This window comes from Saccopteryx leptura, chromosome X, assembly GCF_036850995.1.
Source record: "Saccopteryx leptura isolate mSacLep1 chromosome X, mSacLep1_pri_phased_curated, whole genome shotgun sequence".
Classification (NCBI taxonomy): Eukaryota; Metazoa; Chordata; class Mammalia; order Chiroptera; family Emballonuridae; genus Saccopteryx; species Saccopteryx leptura.
This window is the reverse complement of record NC_089516.1, coordinates 7,171,803-7,198,157: the sequence shown is the minus strand read 5'-3', so window position 1 is coordinate 7,198,157 and position 26,355 is coordinate 7,171,803. Positions and strand designations below refer to the sequence as shown.

The 26,355-nt window shown below is 43.4% G+C and overlaps 2 protein-coding genes and 1 pseudogene across 8 annotated transcripts in view; 1 reads left to right on the top strand and 2 right to left on the bottom strand.

The window, feature by feature from the left end:
- GPM6B (glycoprotein M6B) overlaps positions 1-17,981 on the top strand; it is a 148,094-nt gene extending 130,113 nt beyond the window's left edge. For 4 of the 6 annotated variants that reach the window (XM_066356327.1, XM_066356326.1, XM_066356323.1 and 1 more), the window contains 6 exons: positions 4,997-5,183; positions 6,829-6,985; positions 9,086-9,257; positions 11,526-11,599; positions 12,956-13,021; positions 16,003-17,981. In XM_066356327.1, the coding sequence (XP_066212424.1) occupies positions 4,997-5,183; positions 6,829-6,985; positions 9,086-9,257; positions 11,526-11,599; positions 12,956-13,021; positions 16,003-16,152 (806 nt within the window). In that variant the 3' untranslated portion in view covers positions 16,153-17,981. Of the gene's footprint in view, positions 1-4,996; positions 5,184-6,828; positions 6,986-9,085; positions 9,258-11,525; positions 11,600-12,955; positions 13,022-14,463 lie in introns of all 6 variants that reach the window. The other 2 variants (XM_066356324.1, XM_066356328.1) reach the window with 1 other exon arrangement.
- Positions 17,982-24,875: 6,894 nt separating this feature from the next.
- Positions 24,876-25,697, bottom strand: LOC136386043 (stathmin-like; annotated as a pseudogene).
- The window catches only part of OFD1 (OFD1 centriole and centriolar satellite protein), a 54,599-nt gene continuing 53,837 nt past the window's right edge, over positions 25,594-26,355 (bottom strand). For both annotated transcript variants that reach the window (XM_066357405.1, XM_066357406.1), the window contains one exon: positions 25,594-26,193. In XM_066357405.1, the coding sequence (XP_066213502.1) occupies positions 26,151-26,193 (43 nt within the window). In that variant the 3' untranslated portion in view covers positions 25,594-26,150. The remainder of the gene's footprint in view (positions 26,194-26,355) is intronic.

Here is a 26,355-nt window from a genome sequence, read left to right as displayed (position 1 = left end):
TTGAAAGAAGCAGAATACCATAACCCTTTGGATGAAAGACTTTTGAAGTGGCAACTGGATTTGGAAAGATGAGTTACATTGTTAAAGGGCAACTGTGCTATGACATAATACCTAATCTAACTCCAAATGATAAAGATGTGGGTTTATTTTATATATATATATATATATATAAAACACACACACAAAAAATTCAGGAATGAGCATTGTATCAGATTATATATCAATGTCACCATGTCAGCTATATTCTGCATACTAGGTATTTCTGTAGAAAGCCTTTCCTAACCCCTCTCCAGTAACAGATATATCCCTTCCGTTCTTCTCTCTCCTTCCCTGCCCACCATCCACTGGCTCTCCAGCAATCTGTATCTTATGATGCTGTCCTATAATAATTATATTGTGTCTGCCTGCAGCATTACACTGATCTCCTTGAAGGCAAGAAGACATCTGATTTCATAGCTGTACCCCAGTGCCAAGCACAGTGCTTGGCATCCAGTAGGTCTTCAAAAAATAATGAATGAAACCCAAAGTAAAACTTAGAACTCGGGTCATGTTACAGAAAATCAAATATATGGCAGGTTAAACTGCATCTTCTCAAAGCAGTTTTCTGCAATAATAGAATGTCCTGTATCTGCTCTGTCCAAATAGGACAGCCACTAGTACATGTGGCTGCTGAGCATGTGAAATGTGGGATTGAATTTATTAGTTAGTTCTAAACAAGTTAAATAGCCACATGTGCTAGTGCAGTGGTCCTCAACTTTTTTTGGGCCACAGACCGTTTTTTTTTTTTTTTTTTTTTTTTATATAGTTTTATTTTTTTAATGGGGTGACATCAATAAATCAGGATACATATATTCAAAGATAACAAGTCCAGGTTATCTTGTCGTTCAATTATGTTGCATACCCACCACCCAAAGTCAGATTGTCCTCTGTCACCTTCTATCTTGTTTTCTTTGTGCCCCTCCCCACCCCCTATCCCTCTCCCATTCCCCCCTCCCCCCCCGTAACCACCACACTCTTATAAATGTCTCTTAGTTTCACTATTATGTCCCACCTACGTATGGAATAATACAGTTCCTGGTTTTTTCTGATTTACTTATTTCGCTTCGTATCATGTTATCAAGATCCCACCATTTTGCTGTAAATGTTCCGATGTCATCATTTCTTATGGCTGAGTAGTATTCCATAGTGTATATGTGCCACATCTTCTTTATCCAGTCATCTATTGATGGGCTTTTTGGTTGTTTCCATGTCCTGGCCACTGTGAACAATGCTGCAATAAACATGGGGCTGCATGTGTCTTTACGTATCAATGTTTCTGAGTTTTTGGGATATATACCCAGTAGAGGGATTGCTGGGTCATAAGGTAGTTCTATTTTCAGTTTTTTGAGGAACCCCCATACTTTCTTCCATAATGGTTGTACTACTTTACATTCCCACCAACAGTGTATGAGGGTTCCTTTTTCTCCACAGCCTCTCCAACATTTGCTGTTACCTGACTTGCTAATAACAGCTAATCGAACAGGTGTGAGGTGGTATCTCATTGCCGTTTTGATTTGCATTTCTCTAATAGCTAAAGAAGATGAGCATCTTTTCATATATCTGTTGGCCATTTGTATTTCTTCCTGGGAGAAGTGTCTATTCATATCCTTTTCCCATTTTTTTATTGGATTGTTTGTTTGTTTGTTGTTGAGTTTTATGAGTTCTTTGTATATTTTGGATATTAGGCCCTTATCTGAGCTGTCGTTTGAAAAAATCATTTCCCATTTAGTTGGCTTTCTGTTTATTTTGTTATCAGTTTCTCTTGCTGAGCAAAAACTTCTTAGTCTGATGTAGTCCCATTCATTAATTTTTGCCTTCACTTCTCTTGCCATTGGAGTCAAATTCATAAAATGCTCTTTAAAACCCAGGTCCCTGAGTTGAGTACCTATGTCTTCTTCTATGTACTTAATTGTTTCAGGTCTTATGTTTAGATCTTTGATCCATTTTGAGTTAATTTTTGTACAGGGGGAGAGACTGTAGTCCAGTTTCATTCTTTTGCATGTGGCTTTCCAGTTTTCCCAGCACCATTTATTGAAGAGGCTTTCTTTTCTCCATTGTGTGTTGTTGGCCCCTTTATCAAAAATTATTTGACTATATATATGTGGTTTTATTTCTGGACTTTCTATTCTGTTCCATTGGTCTGAGTGTCTATTTTTCTGCCAATACCATGCTGTTTTGATTGTCGTGGCCCTATAATAGAGTTTGAAGTCAGGTATTGAAATGCCCCCAGCTTCATTCTTTTTCTTTAGGATTGCTTTGGCTATTCGGGGTTTTTTATAGTTCCATATAAATCTGATGATTTTTTGCTCTATTTCTTTAAAAAATGTCATTGGAAGTTTGATGGGAATTGCATTAAATTTGTATATTGCTTTGGGTAATATAGCCATCCTGATTATATTTATTCTTCCTAGCCAAGAACAAGGTATATTCTTCCATCTCATTATATCTTTTTCGATTTCCCTTAACAATGGTTTATAGTTTTCATTATATAAGTCCTTTACATTCTTTGTTATGTTTATTCCTAAGTATTTTATTTTTTTTGTTGCAATCGTGAAGGGGATTGTTCTTTTGAGTTCCTTCTCAGTTGTTTCATTGTTGGCATATAGAAAGGCTATTGACTTCTGTATGTTAATTTTGTATCCTGCGACCTTACTGTATTGGCTTATTGTTTCTAGTAGTCTTTTTGTGGATTCTTTGGGGTTTTCGATGTATAGGATCATATCATCTGCAAAAAGTGATACCTTTACTTCTTCTTTTCCGATATGGATGCCTTTTATTTCTTTGTCTTGTCTGATTGCTCTGGCTAGAACCTCTAGTACCACATTAAATAACAGTGGAGAGAGTGGACAACCCACAGACCGGTTTAATGTCAGAAAATATTTTCACAGACCAGCCTTTAGGGTGGGACGGATAAATGTATCACGTGACCGAGACAAGCGTCAAGAGTGAGTCTTAGACGGATGTAACAGAGGGAATCTGGTCATTTTTTAAAAATAAAACATCGTTCAGACTTAAATATAAATAAGACGGAAATAATGTAAGTTATTTATTCTTTCTCTGCAGACCGGTACCAAGTGGCCCACGGACTGGTACCGATCCGCAGCCCGGGGGTTGGGGACCACTGTGCTTGTGGCTACCATACAGGATAGCACAGTCTCAGGACCACACATCTCTATCCACTAGGGACCTGATGTAACTTTGTTACAGGGAAGCAGGCACTCATCTTGTACCATACAGCCTGGGGGCTGAGTAGGAAGGGTGTGGAATGGAACGCACACAGGTCTCTATTGTTTTATGTAATAGGACACATCAAAGCTGGGGATGCTCTTGGTTTGGGAGCCTGGGAAGAATTTGGTCTTTGAGTTGCATTCCTTTACCTTACCTCAGCCCCCAGAAAGTTATATGTCAAAATAAGACTGAACTCCATCATGCTTGTTCACAAATCCTGTGTCCGGAGCTCTTTAAGGTACTGACTTGCTAGTGAACTTGTACTGTATTGTGCACTGGTTACCATCTTATGTATATAGTCCCATGAAGCCATTTCAGGGAGGCTGGTCTTCATGAAAACTGCTTGTCATCTTCTGAAATGAAAGGAAATACACTTTCTAATGAAACCCTGACATTTCTTATTTTCCAATGAACTGAAGAGAAGTTTGGTAATTGGTGGGTTTAAGCAGATGCTAGTTTAAAATGGGACACTCAGCAAAGTGGAAAAGCCTGTCCGCAGTGTTTGATGCGGGGCAGTCACTCCCTGTCTACTGTAAAGACCATTTGGGGAAAGAAACGCAGCTGGCTTACTGTGCTTGCTTGAAGTAATGAACTGCTCTTGATTGCTGTTAGACCTCATAATGCACTCAGAGTTCGATTTCCCTGACAAGCCATTTACTTAAGGATTTGGATGACAGAAACAAGGATCGGAGGTCAGGAAGGTAGTGACTTTATCCTGAAGCCAGCGCTGCTCTACTGAAACATAAATGTCTCCAATCTGAAAATGGCACCTGGCTTTGCCCCTCGGGGAGGTCTCCGTGGACATCTCAAGCAAAAGTTGATTTTAAAAATGAATCAGTCTTATTCTTCTCAAGATGAAGAGTGAATTGTGGCTCCTCTCTCTCCTCCATTTCACTTCATGGATGCTCATTTTGTCTTTTCCCTTCTGTTCCCTTTCCTTCTGCAAGTACTTCAATGTCATCCATTGGCTCTGGGTTCTCGGTCTGAGCGTGTGTGTCGGGAGGGGCAGATGGAAGCCGGGGAGGGGGAGGACTAGGAATAAACTGCGTGTGCTGCCTGGGCAGAGAGGGCACTTTAATGACAAGCAAAGTCATTTCTGATACTGACAGGAAAGGAACTTGAGGGGATCCACTTGCGTGGGTGTTAGTGCCTTTGTACTTCTGGGGACCAGAATACTCATCACCTTTCCAAAATGATTATGTTGATGCTTTCCTGAATGCAGCAACAGTCTAATTACTGTACTTGGTTTTTCTGGTTGCCCGGGAGGTAAAGGCCTGGGCAAAGCCATCGTGCTACAGAAATAGGTCTTGAAAGCCCAGAAGGTTGAGGTTGGGGGGAATTTAATGGTGGCTTTTCTGCATTGAACGGCGGCCTCAGCTGCCCTCTCCTAACTGGAATAACTGCTCCGCATCTTCCATGCAGCAGGTCACCCTCCAACCCCGGTCCATCAGGAAGCTCCAGAATTGTGACTTCCTGCATCGTTTTCCAGTGGCTGCTTGACCAGTCACCCCGAGCAAATTAGCCTAGGTCCACTCTGGAGCCCCACGGTCCTCACCCAGAGTGTGAGGTGATGGCCACCACCACACTGGTCCTCGGGCTGTCGCACTATTAACCATAGAGTCTGAGAGGGAAGATGGAAGAGTGCAGCCTTCCCGGGTCAGGTGTGGTGTTCATGAAGACCAGATGCGCCTGGCCCCTAACAGCTGCCTTTTCTCTCCTGGGGGTCCAGGCTGTTTCGAATGCTGTATCAAGTGTCTGGGAGGAGTCCCCTATGCTTCTCTGGTGGCCACCATCCTCTGCTTCTCTGGAGTCGCCTTGTTCTGTGGCTGTGGACATGTGGCTCTTGCAGGCACTGTGGCGATTCTTGAGCAACACTTCTCCACTAATACCAGCGACCACGCCTTGCTGAGTGAGGTGTAAGTACCTGCTTCCCTTTAAAAATGTATTTAGAAATGCAGCCACACCATGTTTTAAAAAAAAACTAGTGTGCTTTCCTGGCAGAAAGCTGGTGCTTTTCGTGAAAGCTCACCATATGCGGAGAAAAGGGGCCAAAACTGCAGGGAGTGTGTGGGATCTCACGTGGGAATGGCAAGGTACACACGGAGGACAATCCACACACTAGCTGTGGACATGGGCAGCTGTGCAGGGTGACAGGTGTAGCCACTGACCGCCACACCAGTTATCATGGTTCTCAAGTAACAGGCGCCCTCCAGTGGTCTCACAGGAAACGACCACTCCTGGAATAATAGGAACCTTGTTGAGGACTACCCCTAATTCTACAGGAGCAGGACTTTGACATGAATTCTTTAGGCAGAAGAACAAATCACAGAGCATCTTCCAAGGCAGAAAAGGGGAGTTTGGGAGGCTGGGCCCCAAACCTCAGCCTCCTCATTCTAGAATCAGTCTCAGTGGAGTCTCAACCACTTCCACACAAAGTTTCTTAACTGCGCAAGCCCAGCAACGCTGCTCGTTCTTTCCTTCATATGCTTTCCCGTTTCTCCGTGGCCTTCAGTCTTTTTCTTTCCTTGACTCCCAAAGTCTCACAGTACTTAGGTGTCCTGTGATTATAAAAAACTTCTCCAGACTGAAAAGGCACGGATGTTTACGGAACAATACGAACTCAGGTTGGAAGAGTGCTTAGGGAATTTTACTCTTTATCTTGTCATGAATGACATCTAAAGAAATGAGCAGGAGTGGAGGAGGTCCTAAGGAGGGTCAAGCAGGATGAGGGCCTAACTAAATGAATACAACTGTGTGCAAAGGAGACCAGTAGTTACCACAACCAGACCCGGGAAAGGTGTGTTGCTGTGGTTAGCTAGTGAGCTTGATGGCGGGCTCTCAAACTTCCAGGAGTCTTGAAAACTTCCCCGTGCTCATGCTTCACCCCAGAACAGCTAAGTCCTAACCTCTGGGGGTGGCACCAGGGACCAGTATTTCCAAAAGCTCCCCAGGACGGCCAAAGGTTGAGAAACAGTCATCCGGGTCCCGGTCAGCTTTCATAGGACTAAATTAGTTGTGAAGTAACTTTTTGTAGCTTAAACCTACTTGACACATGATTAATTGTGTAGTAAGAAGCTACACGCAAAAATTAGCTGCCCGAGTTGTTTCTTAAGGAAGCTCTGGTGGTGCTTACTGAGGGAATATCAAGACAACATTAACCACTAGGCCTGGTTGGAGGCATTGATATGGCGGAAGGAACATGTGCACTGGACCAGCACAGATGCCGGCTCTGCCACTAACCCTGTATCCTTGGAAGAGTAACTTGACTCCTCAGTGCCTGTGTTGACTTATTTACAAAATGAGGGTTCTAACCCTCACGGCACAGTTCTTGTGTAAGTATTGCAATATTACAACTCGCCCTGACCAAAGGAAACACCTCCCTTGTCTGCAAAGGTTATCTGGTATAGCAGCAGGCCCACCTCGGAGGGAAGGCCCCACGCAGCCATCGGAGGGGCAGACATTCCAGGGACATCCCCCCTCATGTCCACCCTCCCCCACAGGCTGAGCGCGTTCACCACGCAGCGGGTTTACCTTTCCGGGCTCTCTCCTTCCTTTTTGTAGAATCCAGCTGATGCAGTACGTCATCTACGGAATTGCGTCCTTTTTCTTCTTGTATGGGATCATTCTGTTGGCTGAAGGCTTCTACACCACGAGCGCAGTGAAGGAACTGCACGGGGAATTTAAAACCACCGCCTGTGGCCGATGCATCAGTGGAATGGTGAGTTCGAAAGGCAGGTGGCATGACGCAGAGCCAGAGACACACCTCGGTGCACTTCTCTGGAGCTGAGAAAAGCTACGAGCTAGCAGTGCAGGGAGAGGCCGTGACACAAACACAGGCACACCTCGGAGACACTGCGGGTTCAGTTCAGACCACCGTAGCAGTGAAGCAAGTATCCCAAGAAAGTGAGCTGCAATCTTTTGGTGGTGGAGGGTCTTGCCTTCGATTTGTAAAACACACATCTGTGAAGTGCAGTAAAACTAATCTGTGCCTGTAGTGTTCTTACCAGTTTAGAACTGAGAATATGAAAACACCTTCACTATTTTACTGGAGATGTTCAAGTCTATGGCTGGCAGTAAACATTTCCCTTGTCAGTGTATAGCTAATGAGGGAGCTACTTCTCAAATACCAAGTTCCCACTATGAAAGGAGGTAATCGCGTATCGTCTCGGTGCTCCTCTTCACGTCTTGAATGTGGGTTGTGGCCATAGAGACTTCCCTGTACTAGCCTCTTAACCCACCCTGAGTTTCCCTCCAAGCTGCTGCTCTCTTAACCCTTTTTTTTTTGGATGACAGAAACAGAATCAGAGAGAGAGACAGACAGGAAGAGAGAGATGAGAAGCATCAGTTCTTCACTGCAGCACCATAGTTATTCACTGATTGCTTTCTCATATGTGCCTTGACCGGGTGGTTCCAGCAAAGCCAGTGACCTTAGGCTCAAGCCAGCAACCATGGGGTCATGTCTATGATCCCACACTCCAGCCGGCAACCCTACGCTCAAGCTGGTGAGCCCGTGCTCAAGCCAGCGACCTCGGGGTTTCGAACTTGCATCCTGTGTGTCCCAGTCCGATGCTCTAGCCACTGCGCCACCGCCTGGTCAGGCTGTAACCCCGTCTTTTTAAGCATTGTCCTTGTTTAGATCAGAGGTCGGCACACCTTGTCTGCACAGGGCCTGATGGGGATCAGTAGGCTTTGGGGGCCCCTCACGGTCTGTCACTAAGGATAGACTGAATGTTGGAGGTCCCCAGGACACAAATGTCCCCTCAAGCCCTGTCCACTGGGCACTGGCTATCCCCTGGAGCTCTGACCACTGCAGGAAGGGAAGGCTCACCAGGCAAAGGGCCACCAACCCGTTTTCAAGTCTTTGTGCCTTTATTAGAAAGCAAGGAAAGTTTCTCTCTAAAGGGTATGAAAAGGAAAGCCTGGAGTGGCCCAGCCCCAGCACTGGGGAGGAAGCTGTGAAACTGCTGAAATCTGCTTCTTGGAATATTTTTAGAAATGCAAATGCTTCTAAAAACGTGTAGATGTCCTTGCGACAAAACGCCTGGACTCTGCAGTCTCCTGAGGGCCAGCAGGGGCTGGTCCGAAGCCGACCCACAGCTCCTGCAGTGGGCCTGCTAGCTGCTAGCTGTAGGTCTGCAGCAGCAGCTTGGAGAATGGAAAAGCCCACGCAGGGCTCCCAGCCTTCACCCACACGCTCTGTGGGCGCACATCCTGGAAATATAAACACCGCGGTGCTTTTCAGACAGCCTTTCAAAACCCTCTGCAAATTGGGAGTCAAGGCAGGTTAGGGAGAAAGTCAAGCAATGGGATTATATTCTTCCTGAAATTGCCCACGGCAACGTGTGGGTGAACACGACGATTTTCTCCTAACCAGGGCTTTGCTTGCAGAGCTGCTGTGAATCTTAAAGATGAAAACTGGAGAGAAATGAGAATTTTATCAGATCCCCTGTGTGTTAAGCTTGTGTTTGAGGCTATTTTAAAGTTTTCATGTAGGTTCAAGCACCTAACATTTTTAGTCATTTTGTAAGATCATGAAACTACTGAAATTCCTTTTGAGAAAGGGTTTCCTATAGCAACTGCCATTATACCGCCCATCTATTATGTAAAATAAAGGTAATTTGGGGGAAATTAGTATGAAGTTACAATTCAAGTGGCCTGTGAAACCACCCAGACACTGTCCCGTGGTAAGTACAGAACTGATGTTTACAAAGAATGCCACACGGGAGGTCTGTCACTAATTAGCTGTGACATTAGACAAGGGAGACCACTTCGTGGCAGGTTCAGTGACAATTCTTTCTCCTTGTCCTTTTTGGCATAGTTTGTCTTCCTCACCTACGTGCTGGGAGTGGCCTGGCTCGGCGTCTTTGGTTTCTCTGCAGTGCCTGTGTTTATGTTCTACAACATATGGTCAACTTGTGAAGTCATCAAGTCCCCCCAGACCAACGGCACAGCCGGCGTGGAGCAGATCTGCGTGGATATCAGACAGTACGGTAGGTAGTTCCTTTAATGCCCATTAATGCTAGCGCTCTAGTGCACTGTTTGCACCTCAGTTACCACATGGGCATCTTTCTTAACCTCATGATCTGTTTCTTACATTCTTCTACTGCAATGCTGTATACTCTTTCTCTCAATATGCTCCATTTTCTGAATGCAAAGCTCATTTAGGGTCTGAGTTGCTAAAAGGTGCCATTCAAAATTTTGTTATATTTTCAAGTGTAGTAAAAAAAAAAATTTATAATGAGAAGTTACTTCATAATGCAGTTCAATCAAAAAAAGACTTCTGGATGTCCACTAGGAAAAAGGTTACATATTTTTTTCAATTTTCCAGTTTTATACCATCTCATTTTCCAACTAAATTATGGCATGCACTGTAGAATCCAATTAATTTGTATGTCTGACTCTTCAAAGCAGGTCTTTTTAAAATGGCCAATTAATTGCTTAAACTTTATACCAAAAAATACGACAGGAAATCCAAATGTATTTTAAAGTCATCAGAATATATCCTATAAAAGCTGGCTCTTAGAAGCAGGTTCCAGCATATTTTCAAATGAATGGGATCATCCCAATGGGCAGCTCAGTTGCTTCATTCTGACCAGCCTCCTGGGGGGGGCATTGCTTTGCCTGTCTGTTCATTTGAGACTTGACTTAGTTGCTGAGAGAAGGCAGCATCCCCTAAGTAAAGCGTTTAATTAGTGCTTCTTGCCAGCATGGCAGGAAATCCTGTTCTTGGCAGAAACAACTAGGGGGAAACAGCTTTTCACTAGAATCAAAGAGAAAATAACTTCAAAGCTTTCTGAGAGATGACTGTTTCGTGTTTGTTGCTTGTTTTCCCCATAGGGCTTGTCCTCAGCCTCTTACCTGATGACATAATACCAAACTCGCCTACAGCTGCCCATCAGGCTAATCATTTCTTCTCTTAAAGACCAAGGCTCAACCGTGCTGTTCTTTATGATGGGTTGAAAATACAGCCTCAAGTTGATTTTTTAAAGTATTTATAAATGAATGTCCAAATAAATATCATTTCCCTAGTCTTAAATATTTTCACTACAAATTTTGGGTCATTGGTAATTATCTTTTTCAATCTGTATTTGAAATCATTGGCTTCAGTGATGATTTATAGACTTATCATTTCCTCCTCTTCTGAAGCATGAAAATTTACTTTTGGCTTATGGCAAGGATAGAGCAAATAAGGAATTTTTTTCATCTTCCTCCTTTACCTCTTGGGAGAAGTGTAGTTTGAGCTGTTCAATATTTAAGTGCTCACCTGCTCATTAATGACGAAAAGAGAACCATACTGATGGGCAATGTCACTACAGGGGGAGTCCAGGTCACAGCGAGTGAGGCCACAAACCATGCGGGCCCACTCTCTGTGACAACGGTCGGTGTTTTCAATCCCAAGCTATTTCCAATACATTTGAAAAACACAATAAAAATGAATACAAAAGCAAAGACACAATACAACTCCAAATTACATAACAAATTACTCTGTCAAACCTCCATGAAACTTTCTGGGTGCAGACTCTCAATTTTTCACCTTATCTTGTGGCAAAGCATTAACAAAGAGTTCGAGTAACAAGGCCACAGGCCAGGGAATTCATGGTGAAACAGACTCGACTTCTGCATGATGAGATGCTTTATGAGGGGGTTTGTTCATAAATTCACAGGAGGGATAACTCAGCTTTGAAAGTCAAGTTTTAGCCTGACCAGTTGGTAGTGCAGTGGGTCAACCTGGGATGCTGAAGACCCAGATTCAAAATTCTGAGAAACCCTGAGGTCACCGGCTTAAAGCCCGGGATTGCCGGCTTGAGCAAGGGGTCACTGGCTCAGCTGGAGCCCCCACATCGAGGCACATATGAGCAAGCGATCAGTGAACTAAAGTGATGCAACTACAAGTTGATGCTTCTCATCTCTGTCCCTCTCTCTTTAAAAAAAATCTTTTATTAATCAATGTCACCTCAATAAATTCAATAAGTAAAAAACTAAATTTTGTAGCTGTCAGCTCCACTAATCAAAGCATAATTTGTAGGAAAAATGACATCAGGTTAGTTAAGTCTCTTACAGACCAGTTGACTTTGCTGTTGTCCTTTAGTCCAAGTAGGACTTACTCCGTACCCCTAAAAGCCACCAGAGTGGCTGTTGATGAAGGACACCCCCTACAAGTGCACTGCGCCTGGCTTCCCAAGCGGGAGGACCACGGCGCGCAGGGAGCACTGCAGTCTGCAGCAGCTCCGAACATTCTCTTGGGATTCACTTCACAGGTATCATTCCGTGGAATGCCTTCCCAGGGAAAATATGCGGCTCTGCCCTGGAGAACATCTGCAACACCAATGAGGTAAAGCCCGGCCTGGGGGCTCCCGGGTGGTCACACAGTACAGATGGCTTCTCCTGGGAGAAATGGCAGGGGTGACGGCTCGAGTGCCGCTAAGGACCACTTTCTTAGCACACTTTCAACGAGTGAATTGTAGGTAACTGCCCATATTCAGCCATTTTTGAGCTAGAAAATGGCCCTTTCATTTGGTCCAGCCCTTTCAGTGAGGATTTTAGCAATCAAAGCTTTCTCTTTAGGCACTACTTTGAAGTGATCCCAATCCTGCAAATCTGAATAATATATACCCTTTTCTTTCACCTTTAGACAGTTTTCAAAGTAACACTTGTCACAGAACCAATGTAAATTAATTTTCAAAGATTCCCCGATTTTGTATGTATGCCACATTTTTATAACTTATGCTGTTACTTCTCATCCACCCTTAATTGGCACTAGATCCTAACACATTTGGGCTTAAAAAAATCTCTGGGCCCTAGATTATTCTTCAGGCATTGGTTCATAACTGTTTGCCGAAGCCTTAAATGCACTAGTGGGAGCTTGCACGTGTCCGAGAATCCTCATACGCAGTAAGGAAAGCAATTGGTTACCAAAATAACTGGCCCGACCAACCTGGGTGCTCAGTTTGTATGTCCACAATGTGGGCTGGCTCTGACCAGGAGCTCCCAACCTTGGCTGCACGTTGCAGTCATCAGTGAGCTTATAATATACTGATGGTTGAGGCCCAGCCCTCACATGCTCAGACTTAATCGGCCTAGGGCCCTGGTTGGCAAACCACGGCTTGCGAGCCACGTGTGCCACTTTGGCCCCTTGAGTGTAGCTCTTCAACAAAATACCATGTGCGGGCGCTACCTCGATAAGGAATGTACCTGCCTATATAGTTTAAGTATAAAAAATTTGGCTCTCAAAAGAAATTTCAATGCTGTACTGTTGATGATATTTGGCTCTGGTGACTAGTGAGTTTGCCGACCACTGACTAGGGTGGTGGTTTTCAACCTTTTACACCTGGGGACTGATAAAAATAGAATTATTTTGGGGACTGCTAAGGCAGAAATCACCCTGAGCAGAAGCAAATTCAACTAAGATCATTGGGTCTATACTTTTCACACAACATCAGCGTGGTTAGCTCTTTCATGGAATGGCACAAAATTTCTGGCAGACCGGCAATTGAAAAACACAGACTAGTCTGGGAATCAACTAGCGTGAGCATCAGAAATGTTTACAACCCACCAGGTGATCCCAGCTGGGCTTGATGGGAGTGTACTCACACCCACCCAGCCTTGGAGCAAAGCGCTGCAGAGAAAGGTGACACAGGCCATCTCCCTGCACATGAAATGCTTATGTGGGTGCCCTGCTCTCTCCTAGTTCTACATGTCCTACCACCTGTTCATCGTGGCCTGCGCTGGAGCTGGCGCCACCGTCATCGCCCTGGTGAGTAATGGCCCGAGCACTGGCCTGGTCTAGCTCCCTCTCCCAGCAGTCTTCATAACGACAGACTTCCCTTCCAGCAAACTCCCAGGACTCCAGGTTGGTGAAATGTCACCTGTAAACCAAGCACACGTCTAGATGGCAGGGTGCACTCGGCTGTCCCGGCACCGAGTGTAGGTAATGTAAACTGGATTCTGTGGACAGAGAGAGGGTGCCGACCCCTGGAACACCTGTGAACTAGGACTGGACACTGCATTGTGGCCTGTTTAGCCCTTACATTCATTACTTCAGTCGTGGACAAATGGTCACTTGAGGCATTACTTACTCATTTCTCAAAAGGGAATATGCACATATACATACATACTAGTATAGTTGATCTTTATCGGCACAGCACTTATGCTCCATGAAGTCTCCTGGAACACTGAATCAATGACTACGGAGTCATGATGCCTTGGGGAAATACAGGAATAGGTTTCTCCGAGCCTCCGGTCACAACATTTTTGGTCAAACTGATCCAGTACACAGCCTTGTTCTGTGTGAGTCTGTTCAAAGACATCTCACTTATTAAACACGGCGCTAACGGCCAACAGCACTGACTCACACCTGAATGGAGCTCACTCAGTACACGTATTTGCTCTGGAAGGCTCCTCAAGCTTCTTGCACTTACAAACACGACACAAGCACTTCCAGTAGGGAGCAGTTAAAAGGTGACATCACAAGCATGCAAACACCATGGCACTAGACAGACTGCAAAAAGGACACGTGTACAGACTGAGGCTGGAACAAGGCGGTGTCACCTTGGTCGACCTCTGCGGGGTATCTTAACGTTCTCACCACTCTGCCCGTGTCCACGAATGGCCGTGAAGGTGCTCTCAGTACTGATTTGGGGGTCACAAAGAAATTTTAGTACGTAGGCAAACTCGCAAATACGGAATCTGAATGACGAGGATCAAATGTATAAACAGGTGTATGCACCAATATGTACTTTGGAGGGCTTGGCTTGTGATTTCAAGAAATCTGAGGTGTGTACAGCAAGGGGGACATCGCATCTGCTGGGAAATGAGTGACACCCAGGGTTCCCAACCAGGAAGTCATTCCTTCCCATGACGTCCATGCAAAGCAACCACCCGGTAGGCCACGGGGGCGGCCCATTGTCCGCGCTGCTCTGCGCGTGCTCGGCTGGACAGGCAGGAGGGCTGGCTGCTGCCGACCCAGACCTCCATCTTGTCATTCTTTAACACACCCGTCTTCCTAGTAAACGTACTGAGGCCAGAGCTGAGGACTGCTATGGTATACGTGACATGAGGAAAGGTTTGCGTGTGCTAGACATGACAGTCTTCTGTTGTGGTTATAAACGGGAAAGAGAGACACCCAAGTGTAGAAGTGTCGTGGCACCGGCCCTCACTGCCTGTATCTTACTGTCCTGTTTTGTTCTCTTCCACCAGCTGATCTACATGATGGCTACTACATATAACTATGCGGTTTTGAAGTTTAAGAGTCGGGAAGACTGCTGCACTAAATTCTAAATTGCATAAGGCCCATAAGGAGCTGTAGCGAGCTATACGATGTGGCCTGGGTATCGCTGACACCCCAGACTAAAGCAGAGTCTAGCTTTCTGCAGTTTTGTACCAGTAATTCATTTGTAAATAGCTTTAGTCCACTCATTTTGCATGGGAGATTAATAAGATGACTTACCACTTATAAATGATAAAATTGGGAGATCTGGCTAGTTCTACCTTTTGAAAAGGATTCAGTTCTTTACTGACATTGCTGAGCACCCATTAAAACACATAATTTCTTGACATTAAACTTTGAGCAGTATCTCTGAATGAAGTATTAAAACTCTGCGATACCTGCATTTTCCGTTCCTTTCGCTGGCTTGATACCCAAGTTCAATGGTGAAGGTGAAAACAAGGGCCGAAGACGAAGCGGAAGAGCACACCGTCTTACTCGGGATTTGGCTTGGGCAGGCTCCTTCTGGAAAACATTTTACAAATATATTTTAGATCTGATTAAAATTGTTTCATGGTTACCAAATAAATGTCCCTTAAATACAAACAAAAATTTGAAGAAAAAAGCCACCCATTTATTTTCTCCCCCAAAAAGGATATATATGTGGGGGTCTTTTTTTTTAATGTAACACGATCCTTCCTTTCAGAACCCACAAAACCGATCACCTTTAATTGTTTTTGGTGAGTAGTAACCGAGTCCTCAAAGCCAGTTCTCAAACTGCACGTGAGATTTTAGTGGAAGAGGAGTTCTTCCTGGATCAGAAAGTCTCAAATATGTTGAGAAGAAAATATGAAATATGAGGACCTTGAGATGTAGATTTTGCAGGAAATATGAGGAAAATCAGTGAGAAGGAATGTTGGCCACATCAACTGTAAAGAATGACAGAATGGCTTTTTACAGTCTCTGAACTGAAATAATGGCAGTCATCAAATGGAAATTGTATTTTTATTACTAAAACTGTTAACACAGACTCCATGCTTTGCTTACAGTTCTTAAGTTTGGTTTTGACATTCACTTAATTTTTTCATGTTAAATACGTAGTTTTTCATTATTACTCAAACATTGTTCACACTTTTAGGCCTTTTGGGGAGTTTTTATCCACAGATAGGAGAGATCTTTGCACCACCCTTATTTAAAAATAACCACCACCGTGTTTCTGAACTTCGGCATTAGTTTTGAAAAGTACTCTCAAAATGGTAAAAAGCACCCTCTTGTATTTAATTTTTGCCTTTTTATAAATAATAACTTGGGCCATTTTTTCAAGTTCATTATGTCTCTATATACTAACTTTTCTTCTGCCTTTTAATATTAAGCCTCTAGTAGAGCATGCTCCCAGTACCTGATGCCTCTGACCAGAACGAGTATTAATACAGAATAACCCTGTCCCTTTTACAGTCAGACCATCTAACTGCCCCCGGCTTGCTTTGCCTCTGACATGCTCACTAGCCATCATGCTCACCCTTCTTTTCCAGATCCACTTCCTCATGATACTGTCTTCTAACTGGGCTTACTTAAAGGATGCGAGCAAAATGCAGGCTTACCAGGATATCAAAGCAAAGGAAGAACAAGAACTGCAAGACATCCAGTCCCGGTCAAAAGAACAGCTCAATTCGTACACATAAATGTTTGCCAGAGTGCTTCAGCCGGCGAATTGACAGCTGTGACACGTCATCACACACAGCTGCTCTGCAGTACAGATGTTTCCCACCAAACTCATGCACCACTACCAATACTTCGCTGTCAGCTGCTGGGATGTGTTTCTAGGAAAACCTTCCAGTAGAGAAATCTTTTTCTTTAGAACAGATATTGGAGGTTTCATGTTAGCCATTTTAAAAGGCAACACTTTGACAAAATGATTGTTCATCCTTTTGAAATTTGTGGCTTGTTCACATTTATTGCTAGAGCAATCGTACCAAGACAGTCCTTGAGAATATGGTATACTCCCTGACAGGGATGTGACCGTAAAGTCACGTATGCAGTCTGTCCTCAATAAATGTACCTAATAAGAAATAAAACGGAATTGGTGTGAAGTTCCATTTCTGACACCTGACATTTATTAAATTGTGGCACCTCAAGAATAATGTGATTCTTTACAATTGACTGGAACACATTAATCTCATGACCCAGTCAGAAAGTTTTTCAATAATGCTATAATGTGCTACTATAACTCTGCTATATCTACTGTTGAAGAAGTTGAATTCTGACTCATTGACAAGTTTTCCAAAATCAATTTTATAAGAGGTCTCATTTTAATAAAATGACCCACTTGTCATCGTTCTTCTAGGAAAATAAATGTCAGCTCTGCCTTAATGAGTACTTGCTGTAAATTTCTAAGAACTTACATCACAACAGGAGACCCAAAATCCTTCATAGAATTTTTCCCACAAATGGTTTTCTTAATTAAGAAGTGTTACCTTATTAAAATGACCACCATTCTAAACCATTTTTATGTGGTCTGAAAAGTGAGTTTACAATTTCCTACCAACTATCTAAAACCTAATTACAAATAGACCACAGACCTCCTACTTTTATAGCTTTGAATACTTAAGTAATTTAAATTAGGGTTGGTATTTATTTCACTTTTTCTTATCTAAATCTTAGTTTCCTGGAATAATAAAGTTCGATGTTCAGAAAAAACAAAAAAAAAAAACAAAAAAAAAACAAACCCAACAAACCAAAAAAACAACAAAAAAAAAACCCCACCTGCTTGAGTTTAAGCCATTTTCAAAAGAAACTTGCCTTCTAACTCATTGTGTTCCAGAACATGAAGTGATTATAGGTATTGGGTATTAGTGATGGTGAACTTTGTGTTGTTCTTTCTGAAATATGTATAACTGTTGGGGGCATCAGTACTTTTTAAAAGGGGCTGAATAATATAGGGTTAACTATGTATATCCTTGTTAAGAATTAACTTGTGGTTTGGCTGTTTCCTGGATTTTAAAACATATACATGTGCAGAAATGTATTAAAATGAAGGGAAGCATACCTTTATCGATACGCTATTAAAATTAATCATCAGTTACATTTCATTTGGATTCTTTTTGTTGTTGTTGTTGATGCCTAAAAATGCCTATCTGGACCTTGACTATTTCTTTAATTGGGGGAAGCTCTCTCCCGTGTAGAACAGTTATTCCGGAATACCTTGGTGATTTGTTCTCCTGTTGCATGACAGACTTAATGTTTTTCCAGCAGTGCAGGTACTGTTAGAGTCCAGTGTTCTAGAAGCAGCAGTGTCTAACGCCTAATTTTACTTTTCTAATTCTGGTAGCTATTACCAAGAATTTTTGAAAGTTTTGTTTAAGTAGTCTAATATTTTTTATGTAAAGAGCATTAAATTTTGCTATGTATAAATTTTTGTAACCTAACAGTGGATCAATATTTTCTATCAGTGCCAAGGGCTTCCTGTAGTTCTATTCAAGTGTTACAATAAATATTTGTAGATAATAGTCAATACTTGTGTATGCTTATTTTAAAGATCTATTTAGGTGGAAACAGTTGTGGATGTACTAAGAGAAATTAAATAAAATTATAGCTTCACGCAGTTGCCTTTTTACATACATAAATACTGTTTTTTCTCCGTTCTCAGTATTAATGTCATTTTTAAATAGTATGCATAATCAAGATTTTACATTCATACAAAACCAAGTCTATAAGAGTGCTACACATTTCATTCTGACAAATGTTTTTTAAGTGAGAGCAACCTGAGAAAATGGTGTCACCCACTAGGCTGTATTTTACATAAGGTACCATTAACACTAGAGTTCTCTGTAAAAAGTATATATGGAAGCAGTATACCTATGGGATTAACATAAAACTTAAGTTCGGGAAAAGAAGGAAGGATCGTCCTAAGACTCTGTGTGCCATTGGCGACTTTACAAACCCGAGGTATAAAAGTCTACTGAAAGATTTGGGAATACATAAATATAGAAAATGTTCTAGAACCAAAAAGCCTAGTACATAACATACGGACACAGTGGACAGTGTGGTGATGGCCAGAGGGAAGGAGGGTGGGCTAGTGGAGGCGGGCAGAGCAGGAGAGGTGGGGACAGGAAGAGGCGGAGCAGGGGCGGAGGCGCACGATGCACTGGGCAGATGCTGGGACGTTGAGCTGCACATTTGAAACCTATCTGGTTTTGCGAACTGGTGTCATCCCAATAAATTCAATTAAAAATAAAAAGATCTAGAGCTAACAGCTACTTTCTAAAGCAACAGAGCTAAGTCTGTGAAGATTTGGTTTTATAACCTGTTTAAGCCACTTCTGGCAGCATGATGACACATTCGGATTTTTCTCCATCTGACCTTTCTGAGGAAAGACCAGCCTCTGTCGCCGGTGCCATGGCATTTCTAAGGGAGGTGCTGTCCCCGGATCCCTGCCCTTCATTCCGTTCAGCGGAGAACAAATCCTGAGCCCAGTTAGCTGGCTATTTGTCACTACGTCAGACCTGCTGCTGCTTAGCACTTGTGCAGTTACTTAAGTTACAAAACTCAGCTGACTAAACTGTGTGCAAGCCATGGCTAGATAAGGTCACACGCAGTCTCTCCACTATCAGTAGTAAGGTTGCCGCAAAGGTCAAGACCCCCAGAGCAGAGGCCTGTCCATTCCTCTACTTATACCTTGGGAAACAAATTTTATCAGATGCAAAGAAAGTCAAAATTTTAGGGGAGGGATGTACTCATTTAAAAACCAACAAGCAAAATACTCTTAAGTCAGTGATTTTCAACCTTTTTTTCATGGCACAAGCACACACTAATTACTAAGGTCAGTGCCCCTGACTAAATACAACCATTTTCATCTCATGGCACAAATAAATTAGTTACTAAAGAAGAAGAGGTCAGGCCCCTTTTTCTTTAGTAATTAGTTTATGAGTGCGTGAGAAACAAAGGTTGAAAATCACTAAGTCCATTAGAAAATGAGGATCAAAAAATCCACAATAAAAATTTTGAAAAATCCTTTTAGGGCGTTTTAATGTTATGATAGCTATAATATAATTTAAGAGACAATTAGCATCTTTTCCTAAATTATGGCATCTTCTCTAGCTAGTGCAAGGCTAATGTGTTCCCAGATGTTTCTGAGAAATTCTACATCTTACTAAAGGTAACACAAAAATTAATATTTAGGATGAATAAAACTACAGAAAGTTTTGAGGAAATAAAAATACAAATAGAAACCAGGTGTGGCAAAGAACCAACTCTTCCTAAGCTGCCCCACTAATCTTCCCGGCTGTTTAATATTTAAGTTATTGTACCCACCTGGGGAAGACAGGCTCACTCGGGGCATCGCAGAGGCCGCAGCGGGGAGGCCGCGGGGCTTACATCTCGAACTGTTTTCATAGGTGTTCATGGTGATGTGCCGTCCGAAATGCTACATAGGAAATGACTTCGTTTTCTTTAAATGGACTCTGCCCTGACACGGAACATTAAGAACACTTAGAATTTAAGTTGACTGAAAACACAAAAACACCCAAAACAAAAACTGAAGCTATCAAACCCCAAGCTAGAAAACAAAGTGTACAGTGAGTTATTTATACAAGGGCTTTGAAATACAAAGTGGGGTTAAAAACTAAGCAATATCATAAAGCATTAAGTTATGTGAGGGTTCTGGTCCGAGATGGTGACGATAGGAGACTCCCCAACTCCCCTCTCCCTTGGACACACCGAATGTGCCACTACACACGGAGTAAGTTTTTGTGACACAAACCCCGAAACTAGCTGAGCTGCTCTTGCACATGCAGCGAACAAGGTAATACTCACGTGGAAACAAGGACAGTCTGCGACATGCTCTTACTTTAAACCCATCCCCAGCACGACACCGTACAATCAGAGGATGCCCAACCCCACAGTTCTACCTGAAGAGCGAAGGGTTTGGACCTCAGGTCTAATGCCCAGCTTTTAAGAATCCCACCTCAGGGACAGGCCCCAAACACCTAGCTTAAGAACAACAGGGCTCATGTCCACAGGACTAACAAAGAACCAGTTCTTATCTGGCTCTAGAGGACTCACCAAGTCCTGGTCTTTCCCTGAAAAGGGTCTATTTGCATATATTAGAAGCTGCTTCCTGAGAGCCCCAGGTTCTAATTTAGCACACATCTGGGAGTGACTACCACCCTCCCTAGAGGAGAAGCTAACGGATCACCAGTCTCTCCCAGGAAGGAGCCTATAAACACGCCTGTGTTCCAGCTTTAGCTGTCACCCCAGGGACAGACGTCTGGACTGCCTGCCTGTGACAGCCAACAGCGCTTACATTCACAAGTCCCGCAGGACTGTAGCAAACAAAGCAGCACTTCTTACCAGGCGTTAACAGTAACCTAGATGGCTTCACATCCAGGCCAAGCGCACAGGGAGTAAACAAAATGCTCACCTCCCCCCAGTTTATCTCGGGACGACAGTAGAGCAGTGATGTGTGGGTGATACACTCCAAGACCCCCAGTGCACGCCTGAAACTGTAGATCGTACCAAGTCCTATATATGCTATGTTTGTTCTATGCATACATACCTATGATCAAGTTTTACTTATAAATTAGGCACAGTACGAGATTGACAACAATGACAAATAAACCAGGACAATTATAACAATAATACTGTAATAATAGTTATGCAACTGGCTCCAGGGCCGTTATCAAGTAAAACACAGGTGACCTGAACACAAGCGCTTCAATACCACGACAGTAGCTGGCCGCTGAGATGGCTACGAAGTGACAAACGGGCAGGTGGTGTACACAGCATGGGGACGCTGGACAAAGGACGCTACACCCCAGGCAGGATGGAGTGAGACTTCATCACGTTACTCAGAATGATGTGGAATTTAAAACTTACGAATTGTTTATTTCTGGAATTTCCATTTACTACTTTCAGACCACGATTGACATGGGTAACAACCTGCAGGAAGTGAAACATCGGATATAGAAAACTGCTATAAGCCCTTTCCTAGCTGCTGTCCGAGAGTCTGACTTCCAATCAAAACGCGCCTAGGTGCTGACTGAACCTCCCCATTGGGACGCTGACACAGTCAGGAATGTACAGTAGCGAAGGACCATCTCTTCAAAATTTTCTGTTGGGAAAGTTGGGTAGGCACATGCAAAAGAATAAAACTGGACCCCTATCTTATTCCATACAAGAATCAACCCCAAATGCATTAAAGACTTGAATATAAGACGTGAAACAGTAAAATTCCTAGAAAAAAAACAACATGGGGTAAGCGCCTTGACATCAGACTTAGCAATGATATTTTTTGGATTTAAGACCAAATGTGAAGGCAACCAAGAAAAAATAAACTAGTTGGACTACAAAGTAAAAAGCTTCTGCACAGCAGGGAAACCACCAACGCAATAAACAACCTAGATGGAAGAAAAATTTGCAAATTATATACCTCATAAGGGGTTAACATCCAAAATACACAGGGTAGGGCAAAATAGGTGTACAGTTGTTCATATGGAAAATAATACAATCATTAATAAATAATGAAGTTTTTGTGTACTCACAACTATAAACCTACTTTTGCCCCACCCTGTGTAAAGAACTCAGACAACTTGCAAAAAAAAGCCCTAATCCAATAAAGAATGTGCAGAACTGAGTAGACAACATACAGATGGCTAACACAGGCTCACTGGACTAATCATGGGGAAATGCAAATCCAAACCACAACGAGGCGTCCCCTCACACCTGTCAGAATGGCGCTCATCAAAAAGACAAGAATCACAAGTGCTGGTGAGGGTGTGAAGAAAAGGGAACGGGTGTGCACTATTGATAGGAATGTAAATAGGTGCAGTCCCGATGCAAAACAATATGAAGGTTTCTCAAAAAGCTTAAAATTACCATTTGATGCAGCACTCCCACTTCTGGGTATTTATTCAAAGGAAATGAAAACAGGATCTTGAAGAATTATCTGCACCCCCGTTAGCAGATAAAATGCAGTCATGTTCACAGTAGCCAAGATATAGAAACAAGCCAAGTGTCTATCAAGGGATAAATGGGTTAAGACATTGCATATGTATAATGGAATATTATTCACCATGAGAAAAATGAAAAGCCTGCCATTTGCAACAGCATGGATGGATCTTGAGGGCATTATGCTAAGTGAAATAAGGCGGAGAAAGACAAATACTGTATGATCTCTATAGCTGGAGTCTTACAAAGTCGTAGAAACAGAGACTAACTAAAACGGGGGTTTGCCAGTGGCTAGGGAGGGGGGGAAAGAGGTTGGTCAAAGAGCACACACTTCCAGTTAGGAGGTGAATAAGTCTGGGAAATCCAATATTCAGCATGGTGATTATAGTTATTATATACTTGAAAGTTGCTGAGTGAATCTTAAATGTTCTCACCACAAAACAAATGTGAAGTGATGGAAGTGTTAGCTAATGCTATGGTGGTAATCATTTTGTGATATACAGTGTGTCCATAAAGTCATGGTGCACTTTTGAACGGTCACAGGAAAGCAACAAAAGACGATAGAAATGTGAAGTAGCTATCCTGTATAGCCTCTACAGACTCGTCACTGACTGATGGCCTACCAGAACGGGGTTTCTCCACCAAACTGCCGGTTTCTTTCAACTGCTTATCCCACCCAGTAATGTTATTCCTATGTGGTGGCACTTTGTTATAAACGTGCCAATATTCACGTTGCACTTTGGCCACGGATTCGAATTTAGCGAGCCACAGAACACACTGAACTTTCCTCTGTACCGTCCACATCTCAACTGGCATGGTCGTGTGCTGCTCCGCTGTATACACGGTGTTACGTCATCATCTGCGCATGCACACATGCTGCCACATCATCCTACAGAAACTGGGAGGGTTTTCCTTTTATTTGGTGCAGATTTCACATTTCTATCATCTTTTGTTGCTTTCCTGTGACCAGTCAAAAGTGCACCATGACTTTATGGACATACTGTATAAACATATCAAATCAACACAGTGTATACCTTAAACTCACGCAATGTTATATGCCAATTATATCTCAATAAAGCAGAAAAAAGTTACCTGAGATGCTGTTGAAAGGTGCCAAATTCTTGGTGGAAATATGGCTCATTGTTTGATATGCTAAGTGTGACAATGGATAGTGCTTGAACAACTTATTTCTTTCGCTGACTTCCAAACGTATTCTTCAATGAAAAATTCCTTAGAAGCCTAAGGAATGATGAACATTAAAAAGCCTTCCCAGTTAGTTACGGAACTCTACGGCCAGACGAGCATCACTGGCAAAAACAATTCAGCCATTTGATTTGTAAGGGAAAATGACCTGCTCTACGATTACTGGAAAGACAGAGTGGACACACCCTTCCTGTCCTAGGAGCTGGGCGGCCACTGGTCAGCACTACAAGTGTCAGTCCTGGGAGACCCCCAGGCCGGGCAAGCTGGGCTGCTGTTCCCCTCTGCGCAGTTCTGGCTGTGCTTTTGGTGACTATAGTGGCAGTGGCAGTAAAATGACTCCCAAGATGCTCCCACAGCACGATGCTGGGCTGAGAGCTCACATAGACAGAGATGGGGGCAGCAAGAGCAAACGGGTCTCCTCTTACCTGTGTGGAAGTTATGCTGGCGCTGCATTCGACTGCGCTCACCCTGATTGGGCTGGGCAGTTTCTAAGGTCATTCTGGAGAGGAACTCCTCGTGGGTGAGCCACTCTGGGTCCGGGGATGTCTTCCAGCGCGGCTCCAGGTCAGCCCAGGTGAGAGGCGGTTCTGGTCTTGACACCCGCGAGTCCTGGCTGCACAACCTGCTGAGTCACAGGACCTTGGTCGAGTCGCTAACCTCTGTGCCCCGCACTTCTTAATCTTTAGAATGTGGAGTCACAGTACCTACACTTCATGTGGCTGACATGAGCATTGCGTGAGTTAATGTCGGTGCAGGTCTGACACTGCATCTGGCACATGTTAAGAGCCCAGTAAATGTTACCTTTGTCAATTACCAGCTAAGGGTGTGTATTGATTCTCAAGAACAAGATGTGGAAAGGAAAGACCTGCAGTGATACTGTACTATTTCTGGAAAGTAGACTAGAAAACCTATGTCTTTGTGTTGAGGGACAAATCAGAAGGACAGGGTGGGAAAGATGGCTTCCTGTGTGACAGGTGACAGGTGGCAACTGATTCTGGAGAGGAAGACACAGATGAAACTTCCAAAATGCCGAACTGGAATTTGACCAATAAGGTAAGTTTTCAAAGAAATATAACCTAACACAAAAAAGAAACAACACATAGCTCATTCTAGTGTAAAGAAAGGCCTAAGAATGTGAAATTCTGAAAAGGTGTCACTTGGCTTGATTACTTTCGGTTTAGACCAAGTAAAACTATGAAAAGAAAACCACACAGGATTCCATAAACAATTTTTATTGAGAATACTATCTTATTACAGAAAAGTCGCAGGCCTATCAGGACAGAATCGGGACTGAAATGTGAACAGATAGTCAGCATCTAACAACCTGAAAGCCACTACAGACTCCTCACAAACATTTCTACAGACCCAGCACACAGGTGACTGGAGAAAGGATACAAGAAAAACAGCTACATTACAAAGCCTTCAACACTAGAAAAAAAGTAAAACACTTCAGTTTCTCTTCTCCCCTTACCCCCTAAAACACCACCATACAGGCTACATCTACCTGTGGCCCCACATCAACTTTTAGAATAATTGTCGGGAGGGCACAAATGACACTGGCCAGGACAGTCTTGGGGTGATTAGGAAGGGGAGGGGGAGTCCTCAGAAGAAACTGATCAGCCTGTTTCATCCGCAGCATCTCAGGACTCTGTCCTTCCGCACTCTCCGATGTGCTTGTCCTTGTCTCGCAAGCGCTCCAGTGTGGCAGCCCTTTGTGCCTCTCGGGGCTCCCTGTTGGCTTCCATCTTGTGGGTCAGTTTCTCTTCCGCCATTTTACTGCAGTTGTCCTCTACTGCTTTCTGAAGCACCTTTCTTGTGCTTTCCTTTCTCAGCGAGCTGCTTCAAGACCTCTCAGCTTCATGGGACTTGCAGCTTTCTTCTGAAGCTTCTAACTTCTCTGAATGTCCTCCAGGGAAACCTCTTTCTTCTTCGGAGGGCAAAGGGGGAATTCTGGGACAGATTCTTTTGAGCGAGGACTGAAAATCAGCTCAAAAGTCTGGCCTGAGGCACGCTTCTCCAGGTCTCTCACCTGGATATCAGAGGCCAGGCCGAACACCGGACAAGAGCCTGGCAGTACATTCTAGGCCAGGGGTCCCCAAACTTTTTACACAGGGGGCCAGTTCACTGTCCCTCAGACCGTTGGAGGGCCGAACTATAAAAAAAACTATGAAGAAATCCCTATGCACACTGCACATATCTTATTTTAAAGTAAAAAAAACAAAACGGGAACAAATACAATATTTAAAATAAAGAACAAGTAAATTTAAATCAACAAACTGACCAGTATTTCAATGGGAACTATGGGCCTGCTTTTGGCTAATGAGATGGTCAATGTGCTCCTCTCACTGACCACCAATGAAAGAGGTGCCCCTTCTGGAAGTGCAGCGGGGCTGGATGAATGGCCTCAGGGGGCCGTAGTTTGGGGACCCCTGTAGTTCACCGGAAGGAAAGCCTTGCTCCGCCCGAGCAGCTGGCCACACTTCACAGGCCTTCCATTGTGTTATACGAGGAAGAAGCAGGGCAGCACACGTGCTTACCAAGCGTCATCTGGTTCTTCACGAGAAAAGCCACTGAAACTAAATTAGGGAAAGACAAACATTTAAAAATTTTGTTAAATTCTTTTCCAGTTTATTTGGGGACCTTTATAACATTCTCATTCCTTCCCTGTGGGGTGTCTGCCCTCACTTAACAGTTTTTATCAGTAGCAACACCACAACTTAACAATGCAACAGATCTGT